The sequence below is a fragment of the Cataglyphis hispanica genome, chromosome 5 (genome assembly GCF_021464435.1).
Source record: "Cataglyphis hispanica isolate Lineage 1 chromosome 5, ULB_Chis1_1.0, whole genome shotgun sequence".
In the NCBI taxonomy this organism is placed as follows: Eukaryota; Metazoa; Arthropoda; class Insecta; order Hymenoptera; family Formicidae; genus Cataglyphis; species Cataglyphis hispanica.
Window position 1 is genome coordinate 2,674,258 of NC_065958.1, and position 15,743 is coordinate 2,690,000.

Consider the following 15,743-nt stretch of genomic DNA (forward strand, 5'->3'; position numbering starts at 1 on the left):
CCATTCACCCGCTCGAGTTACAAAATTTCGCAAATTATCGATCGCAATGCATCATTTCGCTTGCTTTTTATTTCATTTTTATTTACATATTCTCCGATTTCATAATAACGTGCAATGACGATTGTATGAAATGAGAGGTTTATATATAAATTAAATAAATAAATTTTCGCTTTCCTGCTAATATTTTAGTAAAATGTAACTTTTTATTAATATTAATTTATTGCGTTTATAAAAATAAATTAAATATTTTTTTATTATAAAATAGTAATATATATAAACACATAAAAATAGATAAATGGGAAAGATTTATTAATGCTTCAATTATATTACACTTAATATAATTTATGATATGCTTAATATATAATTTGAATACTCTATACATATAAAACAATGAATCTGAGTCATAATAAATTATGTAGAATCGAACATACCGATACCCAGCAATAAATTTCTACGTGAAAAATGTATTGTCAGAACGGATGTATTTTTTGTACCAAAAGTACGCAACAAATAAGACTCTGCATTAGTTTTCACATCTGGATTGTGCGAAACATTCACATCTTCTAGGCTCATCTCCTCTGCTAACTTTGTGAAATCCCATAATTTCAGTGCATAGTCTAAGGATCCTGCCAAAGTTACAATCTACTATTGATATCTGCTTCATTTAGTTTTTAGAAACATTAATGAATAAAACAAATACCTGAGACGAGAATATTGCCGTCTCGACTAAACGACAGGCAATGAATATTATTCGTATGGCCTGACAAGGCTGCGACAAGATGACCATGCGCTAGATCCCATACGAGTACGCGATGATCGGCACCGGCTGAAGCCAAAAATCGTCCTTCTGTTGAAAAAGCTAAAGAAAAAATCGGCCCTTTGTGTCCGGTCATTAATCGAACTTGACTACCAGTCACACAATCCCATAATCTCACAGTCATATCGCTCGAACCAGTTGCGACGTAATTCGAATTTGGATGAAACTGGACTACCTATTAAAAATATATATAATAAGATATCGATCATTTTGATCAACAACTAAACAAACAAACTTAATCAACAATATTGATAAATGTGAACTCACATCGACATCTGAGTAATGGCCAGCAAATATTCGTAATGGTTGATGAGAATCAGTTGCCCATAGTCTGGCAGTTTTATCGTTCGAAGCACTCGCAAAATAATAACCGTGCGGTGAAAATCTTACGCACCATACGGGAAATAGGTGGCCTTTGTAACACACGACACATGTCCATGTATGGAGTGACCAGAGCCTTACTAAAACGATCATAAATTATCACAGAAATTCTTTAGAGAGGAAAAAAGAGAAAATTAATATTCTAAGAATTACTAATGCAATTTTTCCAGAACATTCACACGTGTACATCTATGTATTATATTAAGAAAAACGTTCTCTACATATGTATAAAAATTATAACTTTTGATATTTTTTTTTATTTTCTTGTGAATTGTTTTAACCATATATCTATATATACGTGAAGCAAAAGTTAATTAAAAGTAAAAAAAAGTATACAATGTAAAATGTGAAACTCACTTGTAGCATCTTCTGACGATGAAAGCAAAAGATTTCTATCTGGACTAAATGAAAGGCTATAAATTGGTCCACTATGACCATAAAGATTTTTTGTAGTTTCAGATGTTCTATCATCCATCATTCTAACCAGTACATCCTCTGTAATGTTTCTTATAATATGCATTTTGGAATAATATAAATAAAAAAAATTTTATTTCGATTTTATTTTCTACCTGATTCTTGCTTGACTTCCGCTAATTGTTCACCAGTCTTCATCAACCTCAATTTTTGTGGAACTAAACTCCAAACTTTTATACCAGAATCACTGAATCCAATAGCTAATAAACTTGAGTCTTCTGCTACTTCTGCCGCCGTTACACTAAATATTACAATATTACATATAATTGCAAATAGATATTTAAAAAAATTTGATTACATCTACTTACGTATGAACTGTATTTAGCAATGTATAAAAACATATAGATGGTAGTGTATCAGGTCCCAGAATAACTCTTTTTGATGCTTCTCTCAATGCCTTAACTTTTTCAAGTTTATCTGCATCTTTCCTGAAAATGATTTGTATATGAAGTGTCATAGATACAACAGTCCTTAAAAAATTCATTTTATCTTACAGATTAGGTAATGGCATTCTGCCGACAGGTGGTGCATTTGGATCTGATTTGGTTTTTTTTGAAAACAAAGGATCCTTCTTAGCTTTTTTCTTTTTTGGTTTATCTCCATCTCCACCACCTGTGTCATCCTCTTCTTCTTCGGCTGGCGCTACACACTGAATATCTGGTTCCTTTAAAAGTCCATAATAGACTTTAGCCTTGTTATCTATAAAGTAGGAATTTGATTAATAGATATCTTTTGCTATAAAGCACATAGGTAAAAAACGATTTTTCTCCTAGAAATATGAAATAATTTTATTACCTTGTCTAGTAGCTTCGCCCACCATAGCTCCAGATGTTGCATCTATCTGTTCTTTATTACGAGCAACACCCTCATACATGTCAAAGTAAAGATGTTCCTGTATAATGTTCAATAAAACACTATGTTTCTTCTCTTGCAAATGTCGTTTTAATATAGAAAGCGTATCTCTTGACATTCTAATTATGAACTGATTGGATCTGCAAGTAAGCATCAAGTAATACGTTTAAATTATAAGACTTTGATTATATAACTTTTTTTTTATAGATATATTTACTTAAAAGTATCAGTTAATTCATTCCCTGCCATTTGCTCTCGTTTTGTTACATTGGATAATCTTTTTAAGTCATCTTGATAATATTCTTCTAAATTTCCACTGAATTTTTCCATAAGCTGTTTTGCCTCTTCAGAATGATTATTATAAACTAATTCTAGATACATATGTACTAAGACTGGATATAATATGGTTCCCAGTTCATGCTATCATTATATAACAAACATATAAATTAGAAAGAGATATTATAATATTATAAACTTATAATGTTATCACATACTTGATACATTAAATATTTTGTATTCATAGATATAACAATTTTTATATGCAGCATACCTTATAAATGTCCAAAGCTCCTTCTACAAATTTTTTCAATTCACTGTATGCTTTCTCATACTGTGCAGGATCTCCCTCGCTCTTGTAAGCAGAAAGAACACTAGTCACCTCGGAATCAGTTTGCTGAGCTTCTTCAGCTGAGATATCTGTGAGATTAGCTTCTTTTCTAAACAATTCTTCAGTTCCCTACAAAAATATAGATTAATAGATAATAGCCTTCTCCAGTTTAATTATACACAAATTTATTTATTATATTTCTCATACAATAACATTTATTAATGCAGATTAGAATACTTAAGAGAAACGTAAAGAATATATATTTCGCACGTAACTTACTTTTAAATTGTACTTCTTCAAGAGCTGTAAAACAGCTAGCATAGTGCTTTTATCGTTATCCATATTTGCGTGATTATTAATTATTAATAAAGTATTATAGGAAAATTTCTCTGCGAAATCTCGAAAGTTTACAAATATTCAAAATATACAACAGAGGAACCTAACCTCTCTTGAAACGAATACTAAACGAGATTTAATTTCTCGTCAGACCATTGAGAGGCGCTTCGATCGGGATCGCTAGTTTCGATTTTCGAGAATCGCAATTTCGCATCTTCGATTGACTTCAAGTCGCAACCAAATACGGTTCGCACGGATCGCACGTATTCGAAATATTTCCGATTTTTTTCGTTTATTACGCCTAAAGTGAATTTCGCGCGCGCAAAACTTTATCGGGAGTATCTCTCTCAAGTGAAATGCGAAGTTTCGATGATCTGCTTCTGTGTAAGTCCGGAATCAATTATCTTCTTGCAATTTTATCTCCGGAAACATACATCGTCCTCGTATATATTCAAGTTACGTAAAATCTATCTTTTCAAAAATTATATATAGATATAACGAATCGCGTATCTTCAATCGCGTGATCGTTTTTTACATCAGTTATTGTATATCGCAAAAAATTTTTCTAAGTAAGGATTGATGGGGGAGAGGGGGGGTTCTGAGGACTTGAGGGCATATATATATTCTGAGAATATTTAATTTTTCCAAGATTGTACACGCAACGATTAAAGTACGATAATCTCAGTTGCTTGTTTACATGATTATTTCAATATATCAGATATTCTAATTTTGTATATATCTGTCTCTCTCTCTCTCTCTCTCTCTCTCTCTCTCTCTCTCTCTCTCTCTCTTCATGTATCGTATATATATTATTTTACAGAGTTTGTGAGACAGATCTTCAAAAAAAGAACCAATTACTGTGATTGGCTTGTTGCATCGATATTTCGAGAATCGCATGCGAGTATCGTATATTATCCACCTATGGTTGACTCGCTGCAATGAACCGAGCGCTGTGATTGGTCCGTTGCGAACGTCATCGCTCACTTCGAGAATCGCAAGCAGTTCGATAGATAGAGTTAACGGCTCTCGACGCGGCAGATCAGATTCGAAAAGTCGCTCCGTATTTTTCGCGTATTTTTCGCGATATCGTTGAGTTGCGCGCGCGAATTATCGCCGACAGTGTCGCGCGTTTATCATTACATTAAATGCAGTTAATCGCGCATCGACATCATAATTGGTTGATTGATCGCGGCAGGACATAGCGATTCGAATTCCTCCGTACTTCTCATACCCCGAAAATGTGTATTTCGCGCATAATTTGTCATCGCGAGTGAATGAATAACGCAGTGCGTATAAAGTGAAGTGTTTAGTGCGCAAAAAAGGTGGAATAAGTGTTAGCCGATAGCAACGATATTGGATACACCGGCCCGGGATTCTAGGATGCATGGATCGTTGGAGATTTTTCGAGGGCGGGAGTGAAGAGGGGGAGATAGCTGATTGCAACGATCCCGAAATCCATCGGACATCGATGCAGTAGCGCCAACGGTGAGTACTTTTCACGTACTTCATTTCACAGTGCTCAGTGTCGATAAGAACGTGTTTCACTTTACCGTTTATGGCAATCTTGTTTTTGCGCTACACTTTGTTACCGACGAAATACTGTAGGCGCGAGAGTTGTCAAAAATCTAAACAGCTAGAATTTTCCATTGATAACATTCAAGCCTACACATATTTCAATATCGTCAAACATACATTAAAATTTAACAATAATATATATATTTTTTATACCACTCATTAAAACAACTATTATTAATTGATTTATCGATACAAAATAAATTAAATCATCTGTATTTGAAATCATCACGTGAGTGATGAAACTTAATCGTAATAAATTTATCACTATAAATCCGTTGAATTTTGGATACTGAGAATTATTATTACTAATCTGTATTATTTGAAATTTAAATTAACAATAATACAATAATCAATAATCAAAGAATTATATACATTAAAATTTTACAAGATAGATTATTATTACAAATTATTTTCAACTTTTTTATTGTGAAAGGGGCAGATGGAAAGTATCTTCAAAAGTTTTTGAATGTCACCTAAAGCGCATGTTTTCGCCGAGATAAGTAAACGTCATTAAAATTATTTGCTCATTAAAATGTTTTTGTTCGACAGTTTATTACATACATTGTGCCAGTATAGAAATATTATACAAATCCGAAGATGCTTGAACGAATTATGAAACGTTAGATCTACGTGTTTTTTTTTTTAATCACGTGTACGTACAAGAGAGCGGTGTGTAGGTTTTACATAAACACCCAAAAAGGCTAGTCACACGTCATACATACGTCTGCGACGATTTATATCGCTGTTTTTATTTCTTTTTTTTTAATAAACAAATAACCGAAAAGTATTATGTACAATTCAGTGGGTTAGTCGCCGTCACTCGTTAAGCTTTGAATATTTTGTTATTGAAAAAACGAAACTCGAAACGCACATTATTTTTAAAAACGTTATATAATTATTGAAATGCGATGCAAAAAGAAATTGGAAAAATAGAAGTCTAAAATGTTTTTTCGACAGATTATTTTACTGAAATATACCGATAAAATTTTTATATCTTTTAAAATTCCATCCACTAATAAATTCGAGAAAATTAAATTACAGTCTAGAATTTTAATTATCAAGTCGGATTCACATTTAGGAAAATATCATGTGTCTGTCCAAAATAAAAAGATATGTGTAAAATATCTTTCTCTAAGCATTTTTTTTAGTGTTACTATTTATAATTTCAACTCAGCCAATTGTATTTTAGATAATTCTGATCATTTCGCTGCAAAGTTGAATTAGTCATCGACTTTTAAATTTTTTAGCGAAGCACCGAAAATATCCAGTAAGTGAAATAGACAAATAGTCAATTATGATAATATAAAATTTAATATATTTACTTTAAGACATATCGAATAAAGGTAAAAAATTGAATACAATAAGTAATCCACTTTGCGCGTTTTGTCATAAATTTGGTTACATTAGTCCTTAAAAGCAGCCATTGATATTTTGAAATATTTGCTTTTATTTCTCTATTAAAATTTAATTCTATTTCTTCCCATGTATTAGAATATTAAAGAATTGCAAACTTTATAACAATAATCGAATGTGAGGTAAAAAGAAATTTAAAATAGTAAGGTAATTAATAATTATGAAGTTAAAGAATCTTCATTTTTTCAATCTTTGAAGATTGAAAAAATACATAATTTAATATTATAATTAGTTCCTATCAATTTTTTATTATTTAATTAGCTTGCTTCTTACAAGGCAACTTCCATTGCACGATTCGTCAAAATTTAACTTTCTTCTTTCTCAATACAATTGAAGGAGCACCGCTCCCTTGTGCCTCTTCCGTAATTAAGCGTAATCATCCATCTTTTAAACCGAGACGTATTATATAAATACAGAATGTTTTTCGCCTCTCGTTTAGATGTACAAACTTGAAAGATAATACAGAATATATCGACGACGATAATGTGGCAATTCTCTCATCGAGGATGGATAAATAAATCGCATCGTATGGCAATACGTTCGCAAGCATATCTCTGCCGTTGTGAAACTTAACATAACTGGAATAATGCGCAATCGTTAATATAAATTTACATATAACATATGTGCCTATATATATATATATATATATATATATATATATATATATATATATATATATTCCACTATTCATATTCTACGCTACAACTTGCGCCTGAGTACATCATGGTTTAACATTGCTTAGATTTACAGCAATTAGCAACTATGTACAAGATATTATTCCATCGGGATCTCATTTCTCTTTTCTTATGTACAGCAGATAACGACATGTGCCTAAAATCGTTTTCAAGTATTCGGCAAAATTAATGCTGCAATTTCAGGAATATCGCGGCGACTTTTATGTTATTTATATAATGCATATAAATGGTAGGTGTAATGCGTTGTAAAAAAATGACGAAAATCAAAATAACGTAACAGTTAATCTGACAATCGATGATTTACGAGAACAAATAAACTTGTATGAGGATGTTCTTTACGTTCAGATGTTTGTTGAGATAATTGATTTTTCCCGTCATATTGAAATTGTTACAATTGAAAAGAAGATATTAATTGTGTGCGTATAAATGTCAATTCGCGCGGCGAAATAACGTCTTAAATAACGATACTTCCTCCCTCCCTCTTCCCGCGCTCATTCCCGAATATGTATCCGAATCGTGTCGTTTTCGCGAATCCTCTTTCTCTCCGTATTCGTGTCCCGTCCCGTCCCGAGCCTATTTGATTATCGTCGAAGAATCGACAAGAGACACGAAGGAGTCCTTTGGTATCTGAAATTCGTCGCCGTAAGTCTGCGTGTCGAGAGCATTTCCGATTCTATCAGATCTGCCGCCGTTGCAAGCATCTCGCTGTTACAGCGAGCATCACGACGAGAGTCGCTACGAAGGCGAAGGACGGCGGGATTGTTGTTGTTGTTGCTTTGCATCCGTGACGCGCACGACACTATGGACTTCCCGTATCATGGTGAAACGAGTCACTGTCACTCTCGACATACGTCACGAAGCTGTCGGTGCTGTCGGGATGCTGGCCCATATCCGGTCCGCCGCCGCCCGGATGATGAGGCCCCGGTGGCGGTAACGGTCCACCCCCGCTGTCGCTCATCGGTCCCCCGAGCATCCCCGGAGGCGGCAATTGTGGCGGCGGGCCCCCGTGCAAGTCGTAGCCGTGCATCTGCAATTACCACATGTAATCATATTACTTTTTTTTTTTTTTTTTTTCCAAGTAAATTCAAAATATATTTTTAATTAATCTCTCTCAATATGATTTAATAAAGAGGCATACCCGTTTGAAAAATGAGTACATTTTTGAGATTTTTTTTGCAGCAATACGACTTGATAAAAATTTTTCATTTTTTTACTATGTTAATACAATATTATTAATTATTTAAATAAAAATTTTCAGCTAAAAAAAAATTTTTTTTAAAAGGTTATGCAAATATTTGCAGAGCTTCTCCAATTTTACGATGTGCAAAAAAACGTTCATTTATCTGAAATCAAAAATACAAAAAATACATTTTTTTTTATTAAACATATTAATAGCTATCTTCTATCCAAGCGTTTTCCAAGATTTAAAAAATACGAAAATGACATTTTGGAAAAAAATTTAGTTTTTTTTTTTAAATCCATCTTTTTTTATTTATAACTTTTCTTGTTTAGATTTTTTTTGAGCTAAAAGTTTTTATTCAATTACTTAATAATATTGTATAATAAAAAAGTTTTTATCAAGTCATTGCGCTGCAAAAAATTTAGAAAATGTACTTTTCAAAAATTACAACAAGAATTATAAAACAGATATTCCCCCTTAATCTCTTAATAAGATTCTCTCGTACTTTTTGTTAGTAAATTTTTCTTTACGACGTCACCCAAAAAATTATAGTTGTTTTATGACATATCGCTATTTTTATATATTTCGGCGTGTTTTACCTGGGACACCAAATGATGGAAAGACGGCGCGTTGGGATCCAGTCGCTCCAAGTCCGTATGAAGGGCAAACTCCGAGAGCGCCTTCCACGGCGGCTGATAAGCCTGTACCTCGAGCGGCGTCATGCCGATGGGGCTTTCGTGTCTCACGGGGCTGCTGGCAACCATGGGAATGCCATGCATGCCGCCGAAACCCAACTTACGCCCGTCCTGAAATAAAAAGTGCTTGGATCCATTAGATCATTTCGTTATATGCATTCGCTTATCCTATCTTGTAATTTGTAAATACGCGGAGAAATGCATAGTGACTCTTTCGACACGAGCATTTCTCATCGCTTTTGATATCATATAAATCTTTACCTTCTCCTGCATCTGCTGCTTCAGAGCGATCGTCTTCTTCTTGTCCTTGCATCTTTTGTTCTGGAACCATACCCTGATGACGCGCGGACTCAGTCCGGTCATCTCGACGAGCTGCTCCTTCATGAGAGCGTCCGGGCGCGGATTCGCGGCGTAGCAGGTTCTGAGGGTGTGCAGCTGCTTCTCGTTGAGAACAGTGCGCACCCGCGTCGGTTTGCCGTCGGATCCGCCGCCGCTCTTGTGGCCACCCGAACCGCGGACACCGCCGACACCTGCCTTATGCGATCCGCTCTCCGATCCGGAATCTGCAAATGCCAAACATTTAGTCCATCTTCATTTTATCCACTTTCATTTTAAACTTGAGCAAAATAAATATGCGTTCTTTTATGTATAATATAAATTGTCACGTAAATACTCCAAAAAGAGGATATTTTAAGAAAGATATTTTGACAGATGCTGTTGAAAATGTATGCAAATGTGTAAATAGCATCTTGTAATTTAGAAACTCTCGACATGTTAATATAAAAATATTTATTTTGTACAACGTAAGAGTTCTAGATATTTATTTCAAGGAAAGTTGAATATTATAAGTAATGTTGAAGTAATATTGTATTTTTCGCGAAAAAATATCTTTCAAAATTTATATAAAAATACTATATACATCGCATAAATAAATGAAATTATTCGAACGAAATTTTTTAATATAAGCGTAAATAAAGTCCGATTCTTCTCTGTATCTGTCATATACTTTTCGTCAAAAACACTTTCGATTCTCTTCTAATATTGCATCCAATTCTATCCATTTATGTAATATAAATATCCCACTATAATTTTCAGCGTTTTTTTGAGATTTCACATATTTTCTTTCACATATTACTAAATTAAAAACAATATTGAAATCTTCCATATATCAAAATATATTTCTCGAACAATTCAACTACAACCCTAAAATATACATTAAAAAAAAAAAAAAACAAATTGTAATTAAAACTATTTAAAATATCGAACTTGAATCACTGTTTAGCATTTGATTGCGTAAATAGATATTAATAATTCGAAAGAATAGATGGATTAAAAAATGCAGAGATATTTTTGCAAAACTAATTAGTTAATCTAACAGCAGACTTGATGAAGAGACGTTGTCACTTTTATGATGGCGATAAACTGACGCGAGCACGCGCAAATTACTCTCACTGCGAAATCATAAACTTGGAAATGGCCGTTAGAACTTTTTCAGAAATATTCCCGTATATACGGAAGGAATATCGGGCAATCATAAATCTTTCGGCATGCTTTTCCGGATTCTTCGTTAACGCTTTTTCCGGCCGATCGCAAAAAGCCCGAGTCTGTAGCCGCGCTTCCCATTCCGCCGAGATTTATTCGCAAAGAAAACAGAAGTTCGCGAAGTAGAAATATCTCGGGCACGAGGATACGAAAGAAGGGAATACACGCGGTACGATTCCAGCCCATCCGCGAGACCCATCTTCCTAACCGGTCTTGCAAAACGGCCGAGAGCATGTGGCTAATGGGAGATCCGGATACTGGTCCAGCATGGCGGATGAGGAACGCGCAAAAGGTACCGACACGACGCGATGATCGGGCCGGCACTCGACGCAACAGTCAAAAAGACAATATTTTCGATGAGCAAACGCGGATCCGTCATGATTTCTCGATTGTCGAGCGACCTTGGGATCGCGGGAATGTTTGAAGCGTCGCGAAACATCGCGGCGATTTATTCGCAATCGACATAACGTTTTATTTGTAAAAGGAAGCGGGTTTCGTTTTTTTTTTCTTTTTTTTTTTGCCGAAATATATCACGTTGTTTAATTTGTCCGTCTGACCCGCACTTTCCTCCGAGTATATGCATGAAGATATGTCTAAAAGAATGCAAATATATATGTATATATGTCTCAATGCGAACAATTTGGCGATTGCTGCAAAATGTAGAGAGTATATGAAGAGTAAATTATATTTTTATATAATTAATTATATTATGTAATATTCTCAAATTAGAAAAACATGTTCTTTGTAAAAATTTTTGATTACTATATAATCTCAGAATTATCATCACATTTCTCTACGGATTCTTCTTTACATATCTTCGTGAATAGTTCAAACTCTGCCGTTGCATGTACAAATAAATTTAACGATACGAGACAAGACGAAATTTAAGACGGAAATAAAATCGTTTCGCATGATTTAGCAAAATGGTGGGTACATCTCATAATATTTTTCAACTGGATCGTCTATTGATGCATCTTATTGTTAGATGACACCGGGATACTTCACTAGACATCACGTAGCTCGAGGAATCTAGTTAGGTCAGCTAGCAGGAAGACGCGGAAAGCCAAGAGAGCACACTACAGGATAGAACAAACGAAATCCCAGTATTTCTGCGTCCTAACCAAATAGCGATCCCGGTTGTGTATAGCACAAACAGGAACGAAACCCGCGTTGACACGGCGGCACGACGATAAGAAGAACGAATAAAATAAAACTTTCTCGATCTTTGAAATAACGATCGCATAGATCATATAACTATATCATATCGTATGAATTTTCTTTCTCTCTGGATGAAATGCGAGGGACGTGCGTGAAGAAATATCTTGTTTATTTGTCGAAACCCAAGTTAATCTCGAAAGCGATTTTGGGAGAGGCTAAGAAGCTATGAACTATTAACTCAAAATATAGATTTTGAAGCTCGCGCGGACTTTTTTTTATTTGCGAAAATGCAAAGGTCGAGCGAGGTTAAAAAATATTTTAATGCGATACTCAGAAACAATCGTGTTAAACTCGTATTTTATATATATATATATGTATAATCCGTATTTTAATGATCTCTTAAATTAGAGACAAAGACCGCTTCATATGAAATCGTGGAATATAACTTAAAGAAAGATATTCATGAAAAAGCATAATAAAATTTATATCACCAGTAATTTTAATAAAAAAAAATCCTCAAACGCTATAAATAAATTATAGATCCTCTTTTCTATTCCGTCGCTGTAAAATAAAAGTATCACGATATCAAGGATTGCTAATTTTCACCGGCTAGAAGCTAATAGTTTATTAGGGTTTATTAATCATTCAAGGTTATACACATACATACACACACAATATCTATCGAGTTATTAATAATTCGATGACAGACACATACAATTGTGTCATCCCGCGGGATATCCAGCGCGCTAATAAAGGAGATAAGAATAAGAAGGAACAGATCGTGCGTAGTTATATGCGACAGTAGTTGGCAGGGTGGTGTTACATTTGGCACCTTGGCAGCGTTCTAAAGACACATCGTCGTCGGTCCACACTACCGTCGGCGCGAGATGGTCCAATCTTTTTCGTGCGGATAGGGAATGACGTTTGCGCGCGCGCGCGCGCGACAATCTCGTGACGAATCACAATGACAAATATGAGAGGACGCACGTTGTGTCGCGCTGCTGCCCGCATACGAGTTATTTGTAGAAAGAATTAGTATATCGGATAATTATATACCGACACATTTGTCGTTTGCATTTTGAAATGGAGAGAGATGAAGAGGAGAACGGGGAAGGACATGAGAGAAAACGGTAGCCGATCATCATGTACATGTCATTTCTCTTTCCGCGCGTCTCTTGATTGTTACGTCATATTAAAAAGTTTGCTTGAATTTTTTCCCTATACGATTCTTACATTTAATAAAAAAAAAAAAAAAATGAAAGAAAATCTGTTGATTCCGAGTCATAAGATAATTCAGAAAGTACGGAGGATCTCGATGATTTTATAAAACATTTTAAAATTTAACAAAGCTGAAAATTCAAAAATACTGAAGATTTTTGTTGTTTTTAGACGCTTTTATTACAACACTGGATAAAATGTTATGAAAAGTATCAAAAAATTTATGGAAAACGTATATGTATAAAAGAATATGCGAGAACTGTGTTTATATTGACTCATATTTCTACAATAGTATTTTCATTTCGCATAATTCTATTTATATATTATCAAAAAAATTTCGTTCTTTCAGCTCTGTTTTATATCGAAATATCCTAATGCTCAGATCATCCTTAATATAATAAGAGAATTTATTGCCATGAGCAATCTATTCTCATATCAAGCAAATTTATTTTTAAATACTTATATATTGATACAATTTCCACTTTCTTTATTTGTATATAAAGTTAAAATTAAAATATTTATTTCAATTCTTAAAGCATTAAAATCCTAATGAATTAAAATAGTTTATATAGAGATTAGAAGAATTATATTATCTTTTTATTTTAATTTTATATTAATCTTATATTATCTAATTATATATTATTTCACTTTATTTTTACTCGCATATCAAGATGTCCCTAAATCATCACATTCTCATTTTTTAGGCATTGTCATTATCTAAAATTGCGATTTTTACATCTTAACACGCAATTGTACATTGTAAGACATAATTCATACTTGTTGATGTTTATTCCAATTCTGAGATATCGATAGACTTAGTTTCGATTATTTATCGACTTTATTCACCGAGCCAAAAAATCTTGCCGCCGATCTTACGTTATTTTACGCGTTGTTTAGATTTAATGTCCGAATGTTTCGACTCTCTATGTTCGGTCGAGTTAATTCGCGCGGCGGCAATTCAACCGGTCGGTTGGATGTACGCATATTACACGCCAGAGCTACAGGACATTAAGCCCGCGTAATCCCGATACGCGTATAGCGCGAGGGTAATGGTCAAGCCCTTACCGGTCTTAAGGGCTTCAATTATCAACACCTAATTATACTTCTCGTGATCCTAACACAACATCACTGTTAGGAGAGTCCTTTGAGCTTATACCCTCGAGCGTGCACCCTTTTGCAAATTTGGTCTTTGTACACGGATATTAGTGTTGTGCCTCTCTGATAATCTACAGATATATCCGACGTGTTCATCACGCGATGCACATCGGAGGCTGAATATAATTATGGAATCTTAATAATATGTGTGGGGGGGGGGAGCAATCTTTAATTAAACATAATAGTTCAACTTCAAGTTCAATTCAAAAATAAAGAAGAATCGAAAGAAGAGTAAATAGAAATAATGCATACATCAGAAATGAGATATAAAAGTAGACTTTCTCTCGAAATATCGTAAATTCTAAATTTAGAGCGCTTGTGCAATTCAAATCCTCTTCGAAAAGATTTACGAATTAACGTATATTTTTTTCCAACTACGATGCTTTTATGAGAAGATATTGTCGAGAAGGTATACAAAAATATCGTATCCTCACCTGACATCGAGCCGTCGTTTGGGTGCAGATGATGATTGTTGTTCGTCAGAGAAGCATTGTTATTGTTCTCGCTTCCGGGTATACCGGCAGCTCCGGTGCAATGCTTCCCGCCTTCGAGGACGTCGTGATCGTGTCGGCAGAAGAGGCCATCCTGTCTCAGAGCGAACTCGTCGCCGGTCTCGAGCCGCCTCATGCAGGCGCAACACCGAAAGCACTCCACGTGATAGATCTTGGTCTTCGCTCTCATCACGTAATCATTTTTGCTAAAACATTGGCTACACTTGTCGCATTTCGTGCCGAATAACCTGCAACAAAAAGTGAAGTAGGGAATTTAGACTTCTGTAGCGACACGATCATCCGCAAAACGAATGTAAAAAAGATCGCGAATTATTTCTCAATCTCTCGCGAGACATATTATTGAAGAATCTAACTTGATACAGAAGGATTGAAAATATTTAGCGATATCAATCTACAGCGTAAACTTTGACATTAATTCTTTCATTATTTTAGTTGTATTTTCATGCTCTAGCTATTCATCTTCAATCTCACTGTATCGCGAGGCTGTAAATATTTTCGGTTGGCAAAACAAAAAACCTTATTTTAAATCCGATAGATGTAAAACGGGGAGACATAAATCGGAACCGGAGTGACTTTTATTGTCACGTCGTATATTTATTCTACGTACAATAACATTGTGCCGCGAGAGTCGGCTTTTTTTTTATAGATAAATTGAATAAACTTATATATACAGTATGTACGTGGAAACATGTATTTGTATGTGTGACGCGAGATATAATGAAATGTTCGATATATACATACATCGTCGGAATTGGAAAAGTACGTCGCTACTGTTCGCGATGTAATGCGAGCGAAATTGATGGCGGTGATGTAACGCGTCGGGATTAATGGTCCGCCAGCGCGCGTAATTGACGACGATCCGCACGTTGATGTAATAGACATTTCTATTGTTGTCGCGCCGCGCTTATTTTTCAAAGTCGATAATCAAAACTTTCTCCGTACTACCGGCATCTATTCCAGAGCTTGTTCGCATCTACGAGTAATCGAAGCGAAACTTTTGTCGCCGAGAACGGAAGATATAATAATTAGTGCTAAAATTCATGCATCAATAGATCGATATATTGTATATATAATTAATCGATACTGGGCGTTTCTAATTTGTCGTATTTATCATACGTCAACAAAAAAAATTA

At 34.6% G+C, this 15,743-nt stretch overlaps 2 protein-coding genes and 1 long non-coding RNA gene across 5 annotated transcripts in view; 1 reads left to right on the top strand and 2 right to left on the bottom strand.

Moving 5' to 3' along the window:
- Nucleotides 1-299: 299 nt before the first annotated feature.
- Nucleotides 300-3,606, bottom strand: LOC126849674 (transcription initiation factor TFIID subunit 5). The gene is made up of 11 exons (XM_050591737.1): nt 3,411-3,606; nt 3,075-3,260; nt 2,742-2,944; nt 2,468-2,664; nt 2,167-2,371; nt 1,981-2,100; nt 1,768-1,913; nt 1,556-1,693; nt 1,085-1,278; nt 701-992; nt 300-626 (listed from the first exon to the last, which is right to left on the bottom strand). The coding sequence occupies exons 1-11, from the start codon at nt 3,471-3,473 to the stop codon at nt 412-414; spliced, it is 1,959 nt and encodes a 652-aa protein (XP_050447694.1). The 5' UTR covers nt 3,474-3,606; the 3' UTR covers nt 300-411.
- A 544-nt stretch (nt 3,607-4,150) lies between these two features.
- Nucleotides 4,151-15,743, top strand: part of LOC126849719 (uncharacterized) — a 69,245-nt gene continuing 57,652 nt past the window's right edge. The window contains exon 1 of the long non-coding RNA XR_007687443.1: nt 4,151-4,952. This is a non-coding gene — a long non-coding RNA (uncharacterized LOC126849719). The remainder of the gene's footprint in view (nt 4,953-15,743) is intronic.
- LOC126849691 (insulin gene enhancer protein ISL-1) overlaps nt 7,103-15,743 on the bottom strand; it is a 30,080-nt gene continuing 21,439 nt past the window's right edge. For 2 of the 3 annotated variants that reach the window (XM_050591801.1, XM_050591800.1), the window contains exons 3-6: nt 14,533-14,837; nt 9,287-9,588; nt 8,930-9,151; nt 7,103-8,177 (exon numbers count right to left, since the gene is read on the bottom strand). In XM_050591801.1, coding sequence (XP_050447758.1) covers nt 7,950-8,177; nt 8,930-9,151; nt 9,287-9,588; nt 14,533-14,837 — 1,057 coding nt within the window. In that variant the 3' untranslated portion in view covers nt 7,103-7,949. The remainder of the gene's footprint in view (nt 8,178-8,929; nt 9,152-9,286; nt 9,589-14,532; nt 14,838-15,743) is intronic. The other variant, XM_050591802.1, reaches the window with a different exon arrangement.